This window comes from Marmota monax, unplaced genomic scaffold (genome assembly GCF_021218885.2).
Source record: "Marmota monax isolate L192 unplaced genomic scaffold, Marmota_monax_Labrador192_F-V1.1 WCK01_AAM20220418_F8-fsc00528, whole genome shotgun sequence".
NCBI classification, from domain to species: Eukaryota; Metazoa; Chordata; class Mammalia; order Rodentia; family Sciuridae; genus Marmota; species Marmota monax.
In genome coordinates, this window is record NW_026694026.1 from 297,210 (window position 1) to 319,200 (window position 21,991).

At 41.6% G+C, this 21,991-nt stretch overlaps 1 protein-coding gene across 1 annotated transcript in view; it reads left to right on the forward strand.

The window, feature by feature from the left end:
- The first annotated feature begins 8,643 nt into the window (after window positions 1-8,643).
- Window positions 8,644-21,991, forward strand: part of LOC124106456 (putative vitellogenin receptor) — a 29,959-nt gene continuing 16,611 nt past the window's right edge. The window contains exons 1-8 of the mRNA XM_058585481.1: window positions 8,644-8,811; window positions 11,435-11,548; window positions 14,264-14,383; window positions 14,780-15,022; window positions 15,854-15,967; window positions 17,551-17,670; window positions 20,127-20,252; window positions 20,814-21,017. Coding sequence (XP_058441464.1) covers window positions 8,748-8,811; window positions 11,435-11,548; window positions 14,264-14,383; window positions 14,780-15,022; window positions 15,854-15,967; window positions 17,551-17,670; window positions 20,127-20,252; window positions 20,814-21,017 — 1,105 coding nt within the window. The 5' untranslated portion in view covers window positions 8,644-8,747. The remainder of the gene's footprint in view (window positions 8,812-11,434; window positions 11,549-14,263; window positions 14,384-14,779; window positions 15,023-15,853; window positions 15,968-17,550; window positions 17,671-20,126; window positions 20,253-20,813; window positions 21,018-21,991) is intronic.

Genomic DNA, 21,991 nt, shown 5'->3' on the forward strand with positions numbered 1-21,991 from the left:
CATTACAGAAGGCACTAAAAGAAAACAATTTTCTTAACAATTTACATTGTCTTCACCGGCACTGGGATGAAGATAGGAATTCTGGCAATAATGGCTAAAGAAAAAATTATGTAACATTACAGAAGGCACTAAAAGAAAACAATTTTCTTAACAATTTACATTATCTTTAAGAGAATTATTAAATATAATGAAAAGGAAAGGTAAAAGTAAACAAACAGATCTGTTAACTTTCTTTTTTGTTTACATATTAAAACAATCCTCAACAGTTGTTTACCCAATTTAAATTAAACCATATAAATCACGTGAAAAAAAAATATTTGGATCCATTTTATCATGAGCGCTCATCATATATGATATATGGACATACGTACATTCAAACATATAACACAAAACACAAGTGTGCACACATAATATAATACATACAACACATAACATTATAGTAAAGGCCTTATAACTTTTTACAGGTGAAATCTCCATTGCAATGCTTAAAAACTCTATAGTCAAAAAATAGAACTGATCAGCAAAACATTAACCTAGGTCTATATGAGCTCAAAAAACAAAATAGAACTTCATGATATGGCAAAGGGCAATAATAAAATAGATATTGAAAAAAGCATCCTGGTTCTGTTGCAGATGTAAGAATAGCCAAACTGGAGTTTTGGATATCAGTTGTTATGGATTTGAGCCAAATCATCTTCTTTTTGGTCTGTAGAAATCGCTTTAGTTAATCTTTCTGGAATCCAAATCGGCTGCTGTTCTCCCTGTGGAAACACATAAACAGACCCCCGACTCCAGACAATCACTGGGTCAGGACCTTGGTTAATCTCTCTGGAATCCAAATCGGCTGCTGTTCTCCCTGTGGAAACACACAAACAGACCCTCGACTCCAGACAATTACTGGGTCAGGACCTTTCCATTGTCCTGTTAGAATATCCTTCCAAAGTACCTTGGGCTTATGTACATTTTTTGGACACATATGCCTTTCCGCAGCACTAAGTCCTGATGAATCCAAATTTAAAAAGTTTAGAGTAAAAAGGGTTATTTTAAGTTTATCTTTGGGGAATATATACCCCTTCCCAATTCCTTCTTTTTGCTTTAATAAGTACATTTTAATAGTTTGATGAGCTCTTTCAACTATGCCTTGTCCCTGTGGATTGTATGGGATTCCTGTTATATGAGTAATGCCAAATGTTGAGCAAAATTGTTTAAAAGAGGTAGAAGTATAACCAGGGGCATTATCTGTTTTTAACTGTTTTGGAACACCCACAGTGGCAAAATTTTGTAAGCAATGAGCTATAACATCTTTAGTTTTTTCTCCGGCATGAAGGGAGCCCATCAAAAATCCAGAAGAAGTATCAACTGTAACATGCAAATATTTTAATTTTCCAAATTCTGGCAAGTGTGTGACGTCCATCTGCCAAATATGGTTAGGTATCAATCCTCTAGGATTGACTCCAAGATTAACTTGTGGTAAAAAGGTCACACAATTTTGACATTGTTTTATTATTTGTCTAGCTTGTTCCTTAGTTATTTTAAAGTGCTTTTGTAAAGTATTAGCATTGACATGGAACTTTTTATGAAAATTTATAGCTTCTTCTAGTGTAGAGAAAATATGTATGTCATGTGTAGTTTTATCTGCTAAATCATTGCCCAAACTAAGGGCTCCAGGCAATCCTGTATGTGCCCTGATATGTCCTATAAAGAATGGATCTTTTCTGTCCCAGATTAGACTTTGTATAGTGGAAAGCAAAGAGAAAACAGTAGAAGAAGGGGAAATCCTACCAGCATCTTCAAGAGATACTATAGCATTAACTACATACTGACTATCAGAAAATAAATTAAATACAGAATCTTTAAACATCACAAAAGCTTGTAAAACTGCATTAAGCTCTACCTTTTGAGCTGATTGTTTGGGTACTAAAAATGTAAAAGTTTGATCAGGGGTAACTACTGCTGCTGTACCATTATTTGACCCATCAGTGAATATATTTGGAGCATTCATGATAGGTGTTTTTCTTGTCATTTTTGGAAAAATTACAGGATGCAATGACCAAAAAGACAATAAAGGATTAGATGGTAAGTGGTTATCAAATGAAACATTAGATTTACACATGATTATTGCCCAAGTATTTAACTCATTAGCTAACTCATCAATTTGATTCATAGTATATGGAGTAATAATTTTATTGGGAGAAATTCCAAACACTCCCTTGGCTGCTTTTATTCCTTTGAGTATTAATTGTCCTACAGCCTCAGGATACCTAGTAAGAATAGTGTTAGGAGAATAAGATAAATGTATCCATAATAATGGACCTTCTTGCCAAAATACTCCTGTAGGAATATTTTTTGTTGGTAGTACAATAAATAATAAAGGCAAACTTATATCAATTCTATCCAAATGCATATTTTCCATATATGTTTCAATGATTTTTAATGCCTTTCTTGCTTCAGGCGTTAACATTCGGGGTGAATTTGGATCTGATGGACCTTTTAGGATATCAAATAAAGGTCCCAACTCTCCTGTTGGTATACCTAAATAAGGCCTTATCCAATTTATGTCTCCCAATAACTTTTGAAAGTCGTTAAGTGATTTGAGTTGATCTACTCGTATTTGAATTTTTGGTGGACGGACCATGGTTGAGGATAATAGAACTCCTAAATAATTAATTGGAAAATTTAATTGTACTTTATCTATTGCTATCTCTAGATTATAATTTTTTAATAAGTTTGTAAGTGTGGCATAACATTCTAGCAATGTGTTTTTATCTTTGTGTGCTAATAATACATCATCCATATAGTGAAATATTTGTAGTTCAGGATTTTGATTTCTAAGTGGCTGGATTACTTTGTTAACATAAATTTGACACATAGTTGGGCTGTTAGCCATCCCTTGAGGGAGTACTTTCCATTCATATCTCTGATCAGGACCTTCATGATTCAGTGCAGGGATAGTAAATGCAAAACGTGGACTATCCTCAGGATGAATTGGAATTGAAAAAAAACAATCTTTAATATCTATAACTAAAACATACCAGGTTTTTGGCAAAGCAGACAACTGAGGAATCCCTGATTGAGCAGGTCCCATAATAACCATCTCATTATTAATGGCTCTTAAATCTTGCAATAATCTCCATTTACCAGATTTCTTTTTGATGACAAAAATGGGAGTATTATGGGGAGATACAGAAGGTTGTATATGTCCTTCTGCTAATTGTTGTTTGACCAGGTCATGGGCTGCTTGTATCTTTTCTTTAGTCAGGGGCCACTGAGGAACCCATACTGGTCTTTCTGATTTCCAAGTAATTTTTATTGTCTCAGTGGCCCTTTCTGAAAATCCAACCCATGTCTGTCTGTTCCTTGATCTATTTGTATTGGTGCTGCTATACCTTGTTCTTGTTTTTCTAATCTTTTTCCTTTCCTAAAACCTTGTCTAGTCATAATAGTGGGTGCATTTTGGTTGATGTTATTTGTTAATGTCAAACCTAATTGATCTAGGACATCTCGTCCCCATAAATTTACGGGAAGATGATCCAATACATATGGCTGTATAGTTCCTTCACATCCTTCAGGATCCTTCCAATCTAATACCATTGCACTTCTATGGGGATTAGTCGCCACTCCTAGGCCTCGAAGCGTTTGAGTGGCTTGTTGTAATGGCCAATGTTTTGGCCATTCTTGACGAGAGATGATGCTAAGGTCTGCACCTGTATCCAGTAGCCCATTAAATTCATGTCCTTGAATATTTAGTTTTAGCATGGGGCGAGAATCTAAATTTAAAGAAAGCATAGCCCAATCTACACCTGTGGAGCCTAATCCCTTGGAACCTCTTTCTACAGTACGACTGGAAAATTTATCATGTAGGCTGGGTATTATTAGTAACTGTGCTATTCTATCTCCTGGTGAAATTACTGATATACCCTTTGGAGAACTGGCTATAATTTTTATTTCACCTTCATAATCGGGATCAATTACCCCAGGACTTATCATAAGTCCTTTTAGAGTAGAAGAGCTGCGTCCCAATAATAAGCCTACTGTTCCTTTGGGAAGAGGTCCTTTCACCCCTGTGGGAATGATTTGAACTCCCATCTCTGGAGTTAGTACTGCTCTGGCGGAGGCGCAGATGTCCAACCCTGCGCTCCCTCTGGTTTGTCTGATGAGGGATCTGATGGACAATGTGTCCTGGGCACTACCCTGATGGGGTTGCTGGGTTCCTCCAGTGCTCCGTATATTTGTGGTTTTGGGCCCCGGAGCATTGGGCCCCCCTGTCCGTTTTTTGGCAATGGAGCCCGATGCCTTTCTCCACGATATTGTGGATAAACACCTGGTCCTTGTTCGTTTTTTGATAATGGAGTACCCTCTATGGTGGTTTGAGAACGGCATTCATTAGCCCAATGTCTCCCTCTACGGCATCGTGGGCAAATACCTGGTATTCTACTCCTTTGATACCTAGTTTTGTTAAACCCTCCTCCAATGGGGCAATTCCTTTTAAAATGTCCTGTTTGTTCACAATTGTAGCATGTTCTTGGCCTGGCATCTAAAGCCTGTTTTACTGCAGCTGCCACAATTTGCCCTTGTTCATTAATGTCTCTGGCATCTAAAGCCTGTTTTACTGCAGCTGCCACGACTTGCTCTTGTTCATTAATGTCTCTACATAATTTAATATATGTGTTTAAATCTTCATGTTTCCATGGTCTAATGATATCTCTGCACCAACGATTCGCTTGCTCATAAGCCAGGTGTTTTAGTAATGGCATTGCTTGTTCTGTATTCCCAAAAACTCTGGTAGCTGTTTGAATAAGCCTATCTACAAATTCAGCATAAGGTTCATTAGCTCCTTGTATTACCTTAGATAATTGACCTTGTAAACCTCCATGTCCTTGTAAAGTCTTCCATGCCTTAATTGCATCTGCAGCAATTTGTGCGTATACGCCAGGATCATATGCAATTTGTTGCTGCTGATCCTCATAAGGTCCCTTTCCTAACAACATATCTAGATTTCTCTGAGGATAACCAGCTGCTGCATTTCGCCTAGCCGTCTCCTTGCAAAATTCCTCATTGGCAACCTTCCATAACAGGTATTGTCCTCCATTTAGCACAGCTTTACACATATTAGCCCAATCTGCTGGCGTCATGTTCAAGTTGTTAATGGATTCGACCAAGCTTACAGTGAAGGGTGCTTGAGGACCATAGGTTGTTACAGCCTCTTTTAGCTGCTTCACTGTTTTGAAATTTAAAACTTGGTAAAATCGCTGCCCTCCTGCCTCAAATACAGGGCATGTTAATATTTGAGACCTTGTCTCAGGATCCCAACTATCAACTGCAGGGGTTGGGGGCCTGCCAGCATATGGAGGTGGCGCTGTTGGTTGGACACTTACACCCTCTGGTGATAGAAAGGTGTTAGTATCAGTCTCCTGTAGAGGTGGTGCTGTTGGTTGGACACTTACACCCTCTGGTGATAGAAAGGTGTTAGTAGCAGTCTCCTGTTGTACCTTTCCCCCTGATGGCTTTTTCTGTTTTACACTTTCTTTCTCTGTCTGACTAACTTGAGAGACCTTCTCTTTTACTTGAATCATTATGTCTTCTCCTTCCTCTACCATTGTCTGAACTGAAGGCTTTGGACTAAGCAAACAAGATATGAACGTCCACAATGGCAATGTGCCAACTGGCAGAGTCCCTGGGCTTTTCTTTTCTATTCTTTTTAAATCTTCACCATGATGTTTCCATTGTGATATATTTAACAACTCCTCCTTAAAAAGCCATGGGCTACATTTTTGTATTGTATCAACGTATGCCCTGACTGCTCTTGATTTTACTGGGATGCCTCCTTCCTCTAACAATTTACTTAACACTCTTTCAGTTTGTTTTTTACTAATTTCTGATCCCGTATTTCTACTATAATACAACCCAACAAGATGACGCCAAACAAAACCGAGACAGAATGAAATAAAAAGGGAACAACAAAAAGTCATTATAGCCTTTCTGTCCTCCTGACATGGGCATCCGTCCTTTCTCCCTATCTGTTCCTCAGACGTAAATAGTTTTTCCTCAGATGTGAGCGGTTTTTCTTCCGTCTCACTCATCTCCAGGGACAGGCAACTTAAAACAAAAGTGAAACAAAATAACAAAAGAAGAATCTTAAAATGGCTACCCATCCTCTCGCCCTGCCCTCAGGGGCGAGCAGTTCACTTACCCTCAGTCGCTCCCCGTGCGAGCCACCAAATGCCGCAGTCTGGCTGGGCACAATCAGGAGCCACTTGTCAAAAGAAACTAACTTTATTTTTAGAACCACACAAAACAAACAAAATAGTCTCTCAGGAAAAACCCTCAGAGCCTCAACTGCCACCACCGGCTTTCCACAAGCCTCTCTCTCCCACACAAGCTTCTCTCCACCTCCCACAATCCTCCTGCTCTTGAGGCCGATTGGCTGGGTCACGTGGGCGGAGCCAAAAAAGTCCCCCAATGAGCAGCTCCGAGGTCTGAAAGGGCAGGGAAACAGTCCAATGAGCATCACCGCAGAGGAGCCAATCAGCTAGATGTTGCTGGGGCCGAGGAGCCAATCAGCTAGATGTTGCTGGGGCCGCTGTGAGCCAATCATCAGCCAGCAGCTGGAAGTTTGCTGGGGCCCCTTTGGCTGTGGCTCTCAACAGGAAGTGTGTAAGAGTCTGTAAACAAGTCTGGATGGTGCCTGGCATTTTGCCAGAGGGAGTGGTTTGTGAAGTAATGCCAGGGAGCCATTAAGTGTGGAGATTCCTTATTGGTTGACTGATGTATCTAGTTTATGCTAATTAGATAAGCTGAGTGGAATGTATAAATACCGCTCCTGTCCTGCAATATATGGCTTCCACTCCTGCTGTATCAATCTACACAAGTTGCTCTTCACCCCCCCCCCACCCCCCTCCACCCCGGTTATTTTGCCCAGCCAGCCGGGCTGCGGCAGACGTGGGGACTTTGTGATGTAATTATATCATAAGGGTGGAGACTTTACTATGGGACTAGTGCCCTTGGAGGCATGAGAGCAAGCTTGGTTACCTTCCTTCTGCTCCGCCCCCACCACCTGCCACGTGAGAACATGCTAAGATGACAGCCATCTGAGAACCAAGAAGTAAACTCTCAGAACCTGAATCTACCTAAAACCTTAATCTTAGACTTTCCAATGTCCCAAACTGAGGAAATAAACATCTGTTGGTTAAGTCATTTGTTATGGCAGCCCAAACTGACAAAGACAGTATATAATCTCATTTAGTTAAGATTTGATCCAGGTCTATGGGATGCAGCTAATTACTTCACTAGTTTTAATGCCTTCATATGAAGAGAACAGGTCTACATTCTTATTATTCTTGATGACTCTTATCATGTTACTGAATGCTATTAGGTATCTACAATAATCTGGCTTCAAAGCATCAACATTTCAGTACAAATCATGCTAAAACCAGAAGGTCTTTTAAATTGGTGTATGCAATTAGAGCATATAATGAATTTAAAGGAAACTTCAGAGCATATGGCATTCTGAAGTCTTCAAGTGCAGTTTGATGGAACCACAGTGAAAATGAAGAGGAGGTATGATTTTAAAGAAAGCTGTTGGACTACAGTGTTGCAAATAAAATCTAAGGAGGCACTTTGCAATTCAGTTTTCTGTTTCTATTTTTTCCTAGTATTTTATTGCTGCCTCTCATTCCCCAAAAATATAAATGTTCCTTGCCAATTTAACATAATAAATTCTAATTCCATCAGGTTCTTTCCAAGAAACTGACATTCACCTCTCCTGGCATACTGGAAAGATGGAGTGTCACAGCTTAGCTTAGTGAGGGGGACAGGTTGGGCAGTGCCCATGAAAATTATCCCTCATCACGTTCATAAATAGTAGTGTTTGAATAAGATGACCTCAGGGTCCTTCCAGCCCTACAGTCTATGTCCCTATGGGATTTTGCCTGACTCTGGTTGAGACTCATCAAATGTGATCTTCCAGTCCACCTTCAAGTGTTTGGAAGCATCCCACTTCTCTCAGCCATACAGATTGAAAGGGGAATGGTATTCTCCAGGGCTTTTGTGTTGTATTCTTGGTTGGCTGACCATTAACCAAACAGGGTTGCTGCCTCTGGCAGCTGTCATCGTAAACCCTGGGTTATGGAAGGTCTGATTCTCCCTAGATGCCCTGGGAAGGGGGTTGGGGTAAGAGGGGATTATTTCCAAGAGAACAGCACCAGAGACCTGCAACCACAGTGATGCTCCAGTTTGGAGTTATTAAGCCCTTGCTTTTCCATGAAATGAGAGGACCAGCAACAAAGACAGCACTTGTGAGGGCGATGGGTTTAGAATCTAAAGTCCTGTTGCAGACCTTGAGCACTTTAAGATTCCTGGGTAATTCATAAGTACCTAAATATCGCTGACCCTCCCTTTCCTTGCCCCTAAGTCTGTCAGGAGCCAGGACCTGAATAGGCTTTCCTGTTGCAGGTGGGGGACACGGAGTTCCAGCCGCTTCTCAGCGCTAAAGAGCTACAGAGACCAATGTGAGGGCGCAGCAGTTCTCCGGAGCAGCCCACGTCCTTCCCGGGCAGGTGTTCCCCGGCAGTGCCGCGGATTCCCAGCTCCATCCTTCCATGGCTCCTCCCCAGTCGTTCCAATGAGCAGCGGGCGCGGGAAGTGGAGCCCGCCCCAGGCGCAGCCGCGCGCCTCCCTCCACCTCCCTGCCGGTTCTTTTCACCCTGAGCGCCGCTCCAGCCCGGAGGCGCCCCGTCTCCTGCCCAGCCATGGGGAGCCCTACGCTTCTTTTTCTGCTTTCAGTGGTGCTAATCGCGATGGACAGCGAGGCCGGTGAGTGAGGTTCTCGGGCGGGGATGCCCTCAGAAGGGACCGTCCGCGCAGGGTACAAGTGTCCCTTGCTTTGGGGATGGATGCCGAAGGAATTGAAAGCAGAGAACTTGGGGCACCTAGCGTAGGGTGCTGGGTGCCCCGTTGTGCGGTGGCGGCGAGTTATGGAGGAGGTCCTAGGTGGGCAAGGCTAAGCCTCAGGAGTAGCCGCCTGGATGAGTCGCAGGGCCCTTTACAAACCTGCAGGTGGGTGAGAGGGGAGGTGGGCTCAGCCAGCGAAATCGGTGTCTTTTTCCAACGGTGTCACAGCAGGGAAAAGGAGCTCTCTCCACCCTGGGGGTGCCGCGGGCACTTTTGCTTCTGGGCTCATCCTTCTCCTCAATGTTCGGGCTGGGTGGGATTCACTTTCTGGCCCTGATCTCCCGTTTACCTGCGCCCTAGTGTGACAGGCAACAAATGTAGCTTTTTGGAGGTCAGGACCTCGTGAAGAGCCGCTTCACGCCAAAAAAAAAACAGCCCAGGGAAAAGGGTGATGGGGCCTGAAGTGCCTTAGGAGTGCATTTCTTGCTGTACTTGTTGATGTCTCTTAGGTGTAGGCAGACCCAACGCTCAGATGAGCTGAGTGGAGTGTCCAGGGTGGCAGAGAAATGCGTTGTTCCCCAAGGGTCAAACTAGTGGCTGATGATGTAGTCAGCTGTAGGAGATGTTCAGCATTTATGAAACCATCTGCCCTGTGGGATTGTTAATGCCTGATTGTCCACCATGAATGAAAGGCAGATTTAGTCATTTTAATTTACAGCGTCAAGGTACTGTTGACAGCTTGGAGGAGGTGTCACTTTACAACAGTTGTTTTTCTCCTAGGAAGGTTCTAACCCTCAGAATTTGTTGTTAACATGGTCCAGTATCTCTGCTGTGGCTTATCTGCTTGCACTCTTCTGAAACAGGATTTAAAGTTATTTGTCTTTTGTTTTTTGTTTTTTTTTTTTAAACAAAACAGTGATTTCCAACATAACCTACTATGAAGGCGTCTTTATTGTCTGTTTTAGAACAGCATGTAATCATTGTACTTAATGTATTGACTGAGAAAGCTATGGTGAATTTAATATATAAATAAATGTATTAAGTACATTTCTTATGCAATTACAGCAAGCCCCCATGTAGATAAAAGTAAGGTTTGAGACCAGTCTGCAGATAGTATGTAGAATCCTTATGCATTTTTGTTTCCCAGATTGAGAATCACCAGGACAAAATACTGTTCAAGTTCTGACTCCTGTGATGGGTAATCTTGGAGGGTTGACTGCAACCCTAATTGAGATCCTTCTGGAAAGAGCTACTGGAAGAGGTAGCAAAAGAATTAATGCTTTATGAGCACGTGGTATACTGTGTGCCAAGCAGCTTTGTGCTCATTTAATCCTTAAATCTTCCTCTTAGGATCACTTATTTACTAGCCTTATTGTACTTATTGTATAGATATTAAAACTGAGGTCCAAAGAGAGGAATTAACTCTCCCAAGATCACATTAAGTAGGTGATCTAACCAAAACTCTAACCCAGGTGGCCTGGTGACTTAGCCTGTGTTCCCATGGCAGCAGTTGCTGACATCGACTGGTCTGAATTTCATAGTTTTGTTCTTGAGTTAAGCCAGATAGCTGGATGAAATGTGAGTAGGTGGTGGAGAAGCTGCTATCCATTGATAAGTGATATTTACTCAGTATTTTATTTTTGGTCTTTTTATACTCCAGACTTTAAAAATCAAATGTGGAATAACTATATGGAAAGCACTACCTCAAAGGGACACCAGTCAGAACTGGGACGTTGTCCCTTCCCAAGAAGAGTAATCTGCACAGGAGCCTTTTGTGGTCCACTTCCATGGCATAGCTGTGTACAGTTGTCACCAGAGTAGGACTGGCTGGGCCTTCTCCACATGGTGCAGACACTTCTAGTACAGGATTTGGATTATACTTTATAGGAATCGATTGATTTTCCTCTCTGAAACTTAGGTCACTGTAGTAAATGAAGTACAGTTAGGCTTCCTATTGCTTCGCCTTGAGGACTGTCAGTATCTGGCTTATTTTTTAACATCAATCATTTTGGAAAGGTAAAAAAAACACAGGTTCACGGCTTGAATAGAACAATATGAATCACTCTTGCAAATAACTGAAAATTATTTATATCCTGGCTATTAGAGGCATGCTAAAGATATTATGTAGGATCAAAAATTCTAATGTTATTTTAAGATGTGTCTGTACATCTCAAATACTTGGAGCCTAAACTTGTAAGTATTCCTTCTCCAAGGCTTTGGGATTCAACCAGAGCTGAAAGCACCATCCTCATGTCTCTGGGTGCACAAATGTGAGTCGCTTCTTTCTAACAGGGAAACAAGGAGGCACACAGAAAGCCTCCAGCAACAACTCCATGACCCCAGAAAGAGCTGGTTCCCTGGAAGTTCACTGGTGAACCCACATGGGGCTTTGGGGTACTAAGTTCCCCTGGTGTTTTCCTGAAAATGAGGTGAAGGAAGACCTTCCCAAATGACCCCTTACTGCTTTTTATCATGACAAGGTGCTCCCTTGTACCCAAGGGAGCCAGAAACTCTCATGGCTCTTTTTCTTGATCATCTAATGCAGATGAAGCAGAGTGTAACAATACGCGGCAAGCTGCATGTGGTGGAAAGTGCATTCCTGTGGCCTGGCTCTGCAATGGTGAGCAAGAGTGCGCAGATGGAACTGACGAACAGTGTGGTAAGTGCTTCTCAAGACTCAATCGTGAACTTGACCCTGATTGCCAAGTGCAGGTTGTATATCCCTAATCTGAAAACCCCCAAATGCTCTAGAATCTAAAACTTCTTGAGCACAAACACAACACTGTAAGTGGAAAATTCTACACCTGACTTTGTATTGTGGCTCATAGTCAAAATGCAAAGGCACTAAAGATAACTGTATATAATAATCTTCAGATTATACGTATGAAGTGTATATGAAACATAAATGAATTTTGTGTTTAGATTTGGGTTCCACCTCCAAGATCTATTATTATGAATATTATTATGCATATCTATTATTATGTAAATATTCTTAAGATTTTTTAAAAAATCCCAAATCTGAAACACTTCTAGTTCCAAGCATTTCAGATAAAGGATACTCGATTTGTGCTAGATTGTCAAGTGTCCATTCTCGTGGTTTTCAGCATCTTAAAGGGTAGGCAGACATGGTGAATTCTTTGGATTGTTGTAGGCTTTCCCAGGGAGAGCCTGGGATGTGTCTTGAGATTGTCAGAATAAGGTTCGCACCTTCAACTTAGACTTAACCACATACAAAAGTTAGAGTAATCCTGTGGTTTATCTTTAGGAAACCCTTGAAGACCCTGGGACACATAATTTGTTTGGAATATAATCAGTTAGTTCAACTTTCTAAGTTTAGAGACTTTGTTCAATGAAAAAGCCACTTTGCAAATTGACCATCATAAAGAATACTACAAAACCAATAGTCACATCAGCCACTTTGCAAATATCATGCTGAAATGAAGCTCAAGTATTCTGTGTTCAAAGTGCTCAAAGCTCCAGAAGGGTCACCTGAACACCAGTATATGTGGGAAACTTCTTAGTAGGTGACTTATATACATCCTTGTATTGTGATTGTGGAAGGGAAAAAAGTCCTCAGGAAAAAATCAAAAACCCCAAGGTACTTGGTGAGTACCGCATCCCTTTTCTTTACCCTGCCTGCATATTCCTGGTCAGTTACTACAGCTAACTTAACATGAATATTTGATATTAGAATTGGGGAACTAGCTCAGTGGTAGAGTGAGTTTAGCATGTGCAAAGCTCTGAGTTGTGCAAAGCTCTGAGTTGTGCAAAGCTCTGTGTTCAATCCCTAACACCACATGCACAGTAACACAACAACAAAAATATCTCCCCCAAAACAGAATAGCTAGCAACCACATAATATTACAGATAGAAAGAAACTTTTTGGCTTACAGAAATGCTTTGTTCTATGCCCCACCATGCTTTTTAATTTTACCTTAACTCTCTAGGTTTACTTGCTGCCAGTAGGCATACTTAGATGGAAATATTTGAAGGAACCAACAGTTTCTAGATTTTCTTAGATCTTTAGCTGCGCTGGCCACTAGCCACCTATGGGGACTTAAATTTATTAAAATGTACAAAATTTAAATAAAACTCAATTGTATTATATTAGCCGCTTTCTTTTCAGTATTGGGGAGGGAACCCAGGGCCTTGCACATGCTAGGCAAGCGCTCTGTCACCAAGCCATACCCACAGCCCACTTGTGCATTTCAAGTGCCCAGTAGTCACATGTGACTAGTGACATGTGACAGAACAGACACAAAACGTTTCCATTGTCACAGAAAGATTTGCTGGGCAACTGTGTTCTAGCAGGATGGTGTGAAGGATAAACCTTATTAGTTTGCTGGGCAGTTGTCCCTTGGTAAGGGACAAGTATATCTTGGGAAAAAAGGACAAGCAAATTCAGGGTTGACTCCAGTGGCAAATTGGTAATTATTCCTTCTCTAATTTAATACATGATATGAAACCCAAATTTGTTTATTTTTCTCAGTAGCAATGCATTTTTGGGGGGTGGTGCAGTACAGGCTATATGCAAAAAGGGAGTGCTTCAGAGATAGAGGTGTGGAGCCACAGCACAGAAAGAGGAGGAGGCAAGGGAGCTCCTGGGCAGAGGGAACCAGAGGGGGTTGAGTCTCTGGGTCTGAGAACTCAGAAGGGCAGAAGAGGGTTGGGGGTTTTGTTTGGTTGGTTTTTGGGTGACCGGGGATTGAACCCAGGGGCACTTTACCTCTGAGCTACATACCCAGCCCTTTTATTTTTTGAAACAGGGTCTTACTAAGTCCTTGATAAGTTGCTGAGGCTGGCCTCGAACTTGGAATCCTCTTGCCACAGCTTTCCAAGTCCCCTGGGATTACAGGCATATGCCACCACATCCCTTGAGGGTTGGGGATCCTTATATCACTGTAGGGGTGTTCCTGGATGAATAGGGTCTTTGGTGTACATGGCAGAAAAAGAATTTCAGCACACACCAGACAGACAGCAGACGGGTTTATTTAGGAAAGCAGAGGCACATTTAGGGGAGAATGCAGGCTATCTCAGAGTAAAGCAATGAGCACACCTTCAATGGAGAATGCTGGCTCTCCCCAGAGGGAGAGACAACAGCCCTCTGGTCTGGGGTGTTAATATTTATAGAGGTATGGTAATGTGGGGCTGAATAAGAGGTGGAGTCAGGGTAGAATTATACAATTTCAGGCCAATTTTCCCTGTACTTCTATTTTGCTTATGTTATTTTTTTCTGGCAAGGACTCAAGCTAAGGAAGTGGGCTAAGGACTTAGGCTGGGCTGCTCACCATGAAACCCCAATTTAAAAACGGCCACTATCTTGACAAATTCATCTTCCTTTGCACCTCTTCTTGAACACCACCCCTGGTTGCAGAGGAAGCATGCCGTGGACATCCACAAGCCTGGCAGTGTGACGATGGGAGGTGCATTTCTGTCAGTTGGCTTTGTGATGGTGCTGGGGACTGCTTGGATGGCTCCGATGAGGTTGATTGTGGTGGGTAGAACACATTTTTAATGTTCTCTCATCTTCTCTGTTCATTAGCAGTATTTATCGATATAGTATTAAATGAAATAAAGAAGTCGTTAAACATCTGTATGCCATATGTGCTAAATATAGATATTGTCTCTGGTATTATAAGAGAGTTTTTAACCTGAGTCTCTCTATTTTTTTTCAAAATGAAAGTGATTATGAGCTTCATTGACATTTTGAAAACTTCTTTGGGGTGAAACTTCAGTTGTACAAAATTGTGACTGTGTCTCCAATGGTTGGCGTCTCTTTTAGTTCTCAGAGTTCTGTAGACCAAGTCCCATGAGCAACCCATAGGTACAGTGGAGAAGCAGATCCATAGAACACTGGTTCGGCCTCACCAAGCCAACTCCTGCCTTTCAGACGTGAAGGTGACAGCATGTCCAGACCATAAAGTCCAGTGTCCAGGAAAGTCTCGGTGCCTGGATGCTGGGGAACTCTGCGATCTCCATCAGGACTGTGCAGAAGGGTCCGACAGAGCACACTGCCCCCAGAGCCATTGTCTGGCTGGGCAGTGGCAGTGCCAGAACAAGGTGTGTGTGATGGACAGCTGGAGGTGCGATGGCATCGACCAGTGTGGCGACTCCTCAGATGAGCACGTCTGTGGTGAGCCTTGCTTCCCCACGTGTGTCTCAAGGACAGATGTACTATGTGGGTTGCTTTATGCAAATTGCATTTTAATCCCTACAACTGAGGCTGCATCCTATATCTAAAAACAGGATGCTTCTTCCTAGCAGTAACCAACATGTAGTTATCTGCGGAAATGTAAAACAGTGCTTGAATAGAAACTTTTGTGAGGGATGGATGCTCTGAGCATTGCCTGGAATCTTCCCACTATTCAGTTATGGCCCAACCCATGGAAAGCTGACAGATGACTCTCAGCCTTGTGCAGCCAATGTAGGAGGGAAAAATTCCTCCTTAAGGGTGGTAAATCCCCAAAGACAAGTACTACATTTCTCTTCTGGACCTCACATACACATTGTAGTTGTTCCTGACTTCTTGGTGAACCACAATCCCAGTTAATTTTTTTTCTAGCATTAAACCTATAATATCTATATATCTATTATACTCTAATATCTAATATATTCTAATATTTTTATGATAAAGTATAAATCAATCTCATAAATAGAATACTTCTTTTAGGTCAAGTGTTGACCAACTCTAACACTACTTCATTTGTAACTATTTAAAACTAGGATAATCAGTTTAATGCTAATTCCATCTACTGCCCAGGTGTCTTAACATCTTCATGATGAAATCTAAAGTTTTAATTCTATTTAAATAGAAAAAAAATTCTATTTGCAAAGATAAAACTTTCTTACCTAGAATTGTCTTAGGTTATAGAAATATTACCCCTTTACCCATGAAAGAATTGTCTGTTTCTACCATTCCCTGTGAGTCTCAATGAAAAAAAAATATGCTTCACTTCCTACACAGCTTCCTGTCCAGAAGGCCTGGTTGGATGTGATGAAGGGAGATGCATCCCAGAATCTCTGATGTGTGATGGGGAAGCAGACTGTGCAGATGGCACCGATGAACCCACCACATGTGGTAAGAAACCAGTTGCTTAGCTTAAGGTGGGAGGTGGGAAATAGGCTTAAACAGCGGACCTGCGATAGTTACCATGGAGGTCTACTCTTTGAGAGGCTGCTTGGACTAAATCTCACACGTATCAAGGATGGATCCTTTTATCAGTTATAGCCCCTGGCTTTGGTCTTTCAAGTGTGAGCATATATTATCTAAGCTATCAAACTTTGAGGGCTAATTCTCATTTTGTAGCTTTAGCTAAACACTTCTAACTGTATTGCTTTTGAAATTCTGGTAGAAAGCCAAGATTATGTCTTTGAATGTCTGTAGCTTTGTTATGAGAACAAGGCCCACACATTCAATTTAGGCTTAAATATCTATAGTGGTGTTCTCAAACCAGACTGATGCAGAGATTCTGCTACAAGGACCCCTCCCTGGAAGACCCCAGGGCACACAACTACTTGTATATAATCAACTAGTCCAGTTTTTTTTTATGCTTAGGGATTTTTTAAGACTCAAGTCAACTTTGCAAATTGAGTACAAAGAAAATGACAAACCTGTAGAAGACAAGTTAACCATTTGGCACATGTCTTGCTGATTGAGAACCAGATCATTTTGTTTAAGACAAAAACATAAAATTCTCTAAGGATTTAATGGAGACTGGACTCCTGTGGCTACTGAGAAGCAGCTTTGACTTGAGAACAAGTCCTGGTTCTCACCACAAGAATCACTGTGGTTCAGGTTCCCAGGGAAAGGAGAATGTGGGAGTCTCTCTCCAAGTCTTTTTGTCATCTGTCTCCTAGTTACTTCCCAAATATGGTCTTACATATATATGACAAAACCTCTTTAGTACTGTAAAATTCTGCCAAACAAATTTTGTACTAAAGGAAAATGGATTAGAGATGTTAAAGGCGGGGGAGAAGTTCAGTAGATTAGACAATGGGTAATGGAAGGAAAGGAGGGAGAATAGGAACAGGAAAGTGGAATGAATCTGACACGATTTTCCTATACACATATATGAAAACGTCACAGTGGGTCCCACCAAAATGTACATCTACAAGAATGGGGTCCTAACTCGAATGAGATCTAGTCCATGCTTGCATAATTGTATCAAAATGAGTTCTACTATCATGTATAACTAAAAAGAACCAATAAATTTTAAAAGATGCTAAAAGCATAAACAGTGGGACAAAGTATAGGCTTCTGGTTGTACATGGATGATAATTCAATAGGATTCATAAGCCAGTATATCACTTCCTGAGGTAGGGGTCTCACGGACTCATGCATTCCAAAAAATCATTGATAAGAGGTCTCTGGTTCCCTGAGCAAGAATAATAAATAACACCAGCACTTGAAATCATTCACACTGTTGGCCTGGAAAGAAATTCCTGCTCCCTGGCTCCTGGGATTCCTATCTTTTGCTCTTCCACACTCCTCTCTGAAGGGTCCATGTTCCTAGGCCAGAGGGCAGGGTCAGAGGGCAGGGTCAAAGGTCAGTCACAACTGGTCATCACTTGCTCAACCAGGCCTAGAAGGTATGTGCACAACACAGTTTATAAATATTGGTTCAGCATTCAACTGTTTGAACTACTTCCTGTCTCCACCAGGTAAAAACTGCTCTGTGATGAACGGTGGCTGTGAAGGCCAGTGCAGTGACACACACTGGGGTGTCCGGTGTTCCTGCAGGGCAGGATGGTGGTTGCAGCCCGACGGGCAGAGCTGTGCAGGTCAGAACTGGTTTGAATCAACTTTTTAAAACATTTTTTTAATGCAGTAAAATGCATTTAATGTAAATTTTGCCATTTTAACCATTCTTAAATGTACCATGTGATTTTCAAACATATGCTGTTGTATACGTGCACCATGTTGTGCAACCATTACCATCTCGGATTTCCTGAGCTGCTTATCATCCCCAGTAGAGACCATCCCCGTTAAACAACAACTCCCCTCCCCCTATTCCCTGGTAACTAACTTGTCCATTCTAGATACCTAATTTGTCCATTCTAGATACCTCTCATAGGGAGAATCATATAGTAATTGTGCTTTTGTGTTTGTCTTATCCCGTGGAGCATAATGACTTTAGGGTTCATCCATGTTATAACGTATGTCAATAGCATGCATCAGGATATCTGTCCTTTTTAAGGCTGAATACACATATACTACATATGGTGTCCGACTACTGGTAGATAATCACCAGTAGTTGTTTCTTCCTTTTGACTGTTGCAAAGAATACTGTATGAACGTTGCCGCAGTCTGGCTGGGCACAAAAATCACGAGCCACTCAAGCAGGAACAAACTTTAGTTTTTGAAACTGCCTCCAATGTCCGGTACGCGCCCGGGAAGATTTTTTTATCCACCCACGCGGCCACCTCTCGGAACCGCAGCGAGCACTCCTCCCCCGGAACTCCCTCCTACTGTACTTCCCCAACCAATGGAAACTCTCCAGGAGTCCTGTAGCCAGCCTAGGTGAACAGCAGGAATCCAATATCCATATGAATGCAAATCTTAACATAATCATATCATCTCAATGGCTAGCTGGCGTCACCTTTCGACCAAAAATGCCATGCATCATATACTTGGCTCTTAGCAGAACGTGATACGCAAATATCTGTGTGATAATTCCATTTGCTGGGTATATACCAGAAAGTGGACTATAACTGGATCATGTATACTTGTTTGATTTTTTGAGGAGTCCTCAAACTGTTTTTCCACAGTGGATGCACCACCAGTAGTGCACAGGGTTCCAGTTTCTCCACGTTCTTGCCAGTGCTTGTTAATGTCTCTTTTGTGGGAATTGCAGGGCATCTGATGCCAAACAAGAAAGTGTTAAACTTAATGTTCTTTCCCTGTGGAGCTTAGAGGATTTCTGTCACAGAATAAATATGCTTGTCATTTTACAGTCATGCCTAAGGTCCATAGCATGGGTTTCAAGACAGAATCTGAAATTCCAGCCCATTGTATGTTTACCCTTGCTTGTTCCTGCTGGTTGACCTTCTCCAAGTCACTGGAGAAGACTCATTTCTTCTCTTTGTAAATGGGATTATGGTGCCACAATAGCTAAAATAAATTTCATATACCTTCATTATTCAGTAATAATTTAAAAGATTATGACTATTACCCTATAGCACCTGTCTACAAAAATAAAGATAACGCTTTAGGATAAAATGTGATTGGAAGGGTAAAGGATCTATTGTTTTGGTGCTCTGGACTGAGGGATTAATCAGCCCTTCCACCCTAAACCTGGTCAATGATCCCTACTCAATAGTGCCCTCTCTCCATGACTGTACCTTCCTGTAGCTCTACCCACTTGGGAAGGCTACAAGAGAAAAGACTGGTTTATTAGTATTAAATAGTATTTTTTAGAGAGTATAAAGGCTTTTGTATTAGCAATTCATTCATGATTGTTATAACTCTATTAGATTTTCAATTTATTAATGTTAAAATTTAATCATTAAATTCAATTTACTAATTCAGGAGATAATTTAACAGATTAATTCATCATTAGAAATATGAAATCAGCATCTGGTCATGGCTCTTAGAAGTGTCTGGGTTTTGTGCCCCCATCCCCGAGCCCCTGGAGTACCCTTCTTGGGTTTCCAGCCCACTATAGGACTTGGATGGCCCTTGAGCCTGACTGTTGCTTATTCTTCTGGCATGATGGGAAAACATTATTCTACTTTAGGACCCGGTGGGTTTGGAGCAATAACGTTTTTGCATCAATTCTGCCAAGGAACCATTTTCCTTCTTGCTTACAAAATAAAGAAATGAATCTCTCCTGATTTTGTGATTTCAGCTCTAATGGGTCCCAGCCATTAGGCATTGAGATACTATTGCACCATAACTAAATTTCGCCAGTTAGACCTGTGAGGCTTAAGCATTTCCCATGGTGCTAGCAGTGAACTCCAGGATGTAACACTTGTCATTCTCAAATGGTACCTCAGGAACATTGCTAGGATAACAGTATTCTGTAGTCAAACGTTTGTGGTCCCAATGTTGAAATTTCCTAAATTGTATTAATGTAGGTGGGAAATCATTGGTGGCCAGCGTGGACTATTCTAGGGCCTGGAACAATGATTTCCACCAAATGCCCAACCAGGTAGCATCTGGAAAGTGGCTCCAAAGGGCAAAAATACTGCAGAGCTTGTTCCTGGATTGCCTCTAACTTATGACCCTCTGTCATCAGATATAGATGAATGCTCTATGGTGTTCAGTCCTTGTGGCCAGCTATGTCACAATACACCAGGCTCTTACTCCTGTGACTGTATTCAAGGTTACCAACTGAACAATGGGACTGAATGTCGAGTTACAGGTGAGTTTCAATACCAGAAGCAAAGCCTAGCTCCTGTGCTATTCTTAGCAGTAATTGCAGGGGAAAGTGACATAGAGAATTCATTTTTAAGTCTAGTACTAGAGATGACTCCATTATTTCCAAAAAGGAGCTACCATTATACCATTCATTCCCCAACCTGAGTGTCAATTGTATTAACTAACTTGGTTACTCCACAGTCTACTATGGAGTATTCTACAGACCCAACACATAGTCTTGACTTGCCCTGTTCTTTAGAGATAAAACACTAAATTACATTTGACTACTATGTACCAGACTTGGACAGAACTTCTGCCAAATCTGGTACAAGGTGAGAGAAGAGGAACTGAATCTGAAATCCAATAAGGCAGTGAAGTTCTCAAGGTTAGTTTCAATGTATTAGAGTTCAGAGGAGGGAGGGAGCACCAAGGTGACCCACTAGATCTCTAAATACTTAGTCCAGAGTTTAGGAATAGGTAGATTTGGGGCATGAGAGATGGGATAAATCTTTAAAGGGAAATGTGTGAGGCAAAAAGCTTCATCTCTATTGTCTTTTGTTTTCAGATGATGGTATTAAAATTCTTATAGCAAGAGATCAAGAGCTTGGTTTCCTGGATCGAAGAACAGGCAACTATGAGACTCTGATTCCTATAAAATCAAGGCCCATTTCTATTGCATATGACCTTGAGAGAAGCACATATATCTGGGTAGATGAAGTCCTAAATGTGTTTGTCCTTGGGAAACCAAACTCTGTTCCCCTTTACCCAGGTATATATATACATTTTTAAATTTTTTTGTAGTTGTAGATGGACAGAATGCCTTTATTTTATTTGTTTATTTTTTTATATGGTGCTAAGGATTGAACCCAGTGCCTCACACAAAGGAGGCAAGCTCTCTGCCACTGAGCTACAGCTCCAGCCCCCAGGTATACTTTTTGGCATTAAGAGCCTTAACTTCTTAAAGCTACTTGTGTTAGTTAACTTTGCATTATTGTAACAAAATACCTGAGATAATTAGTTTAAAAAGAGGAAAGGTTTATTATGGTTTCCACTTTGGGAGATTTCAGTCTATGGTTAATTGGTCCCATTGCTTTTGGATCTGAGGTGACTCATCATATAGTGAGAGTATGTGGGTGGTGGGGGAAACTATTTACCTCATGGTACCAGGAAGTAAAGGGAGATGAGAAAAGACTAGCATCCCACTATCCCCTCAAGGTTATGCCCCAATGACTTAAACCTCCCACTAGTGCCCACCTCTTACCTGTTTCCATTGCCTTCCAACAGTGCCACAGGCTGGGGACCAAGCCTTTAACACATGGGCCTTTGAGGGACATCCCAGATCCAAACTGTAGCCCTACCCCCTAGTGTAAGAAGTATGTGTATCCATCTGTACCACCACCTGCGAGACACCTGTCATGAAGTCTGGTTTCAGATAAGGCTGCTATGGTTTAAGTCCATAGGAGCATCTTAGAATGTAACTTGCAACATGAATTGGAATGTAGCCTCAGGCCACAGTTAGTCTCAGGGCCCCATCACTAGGTATGTCACCTTGGGCAAGTTCTTAACTCCTTTGATTGCTTTCCATAAGATGAGGGTGCTACTACTTGCCTCACTGGGTAAGTTTGGGAATTAAATTAGACAATGCATGTGAAGAGGGCTTGGTGTAATGCTAGGGATATAGAAATGGTCTGGGGGCAATTCAGAGGTAGCATTTGTAACAACTTGCCTGACACTTGTGCAAGA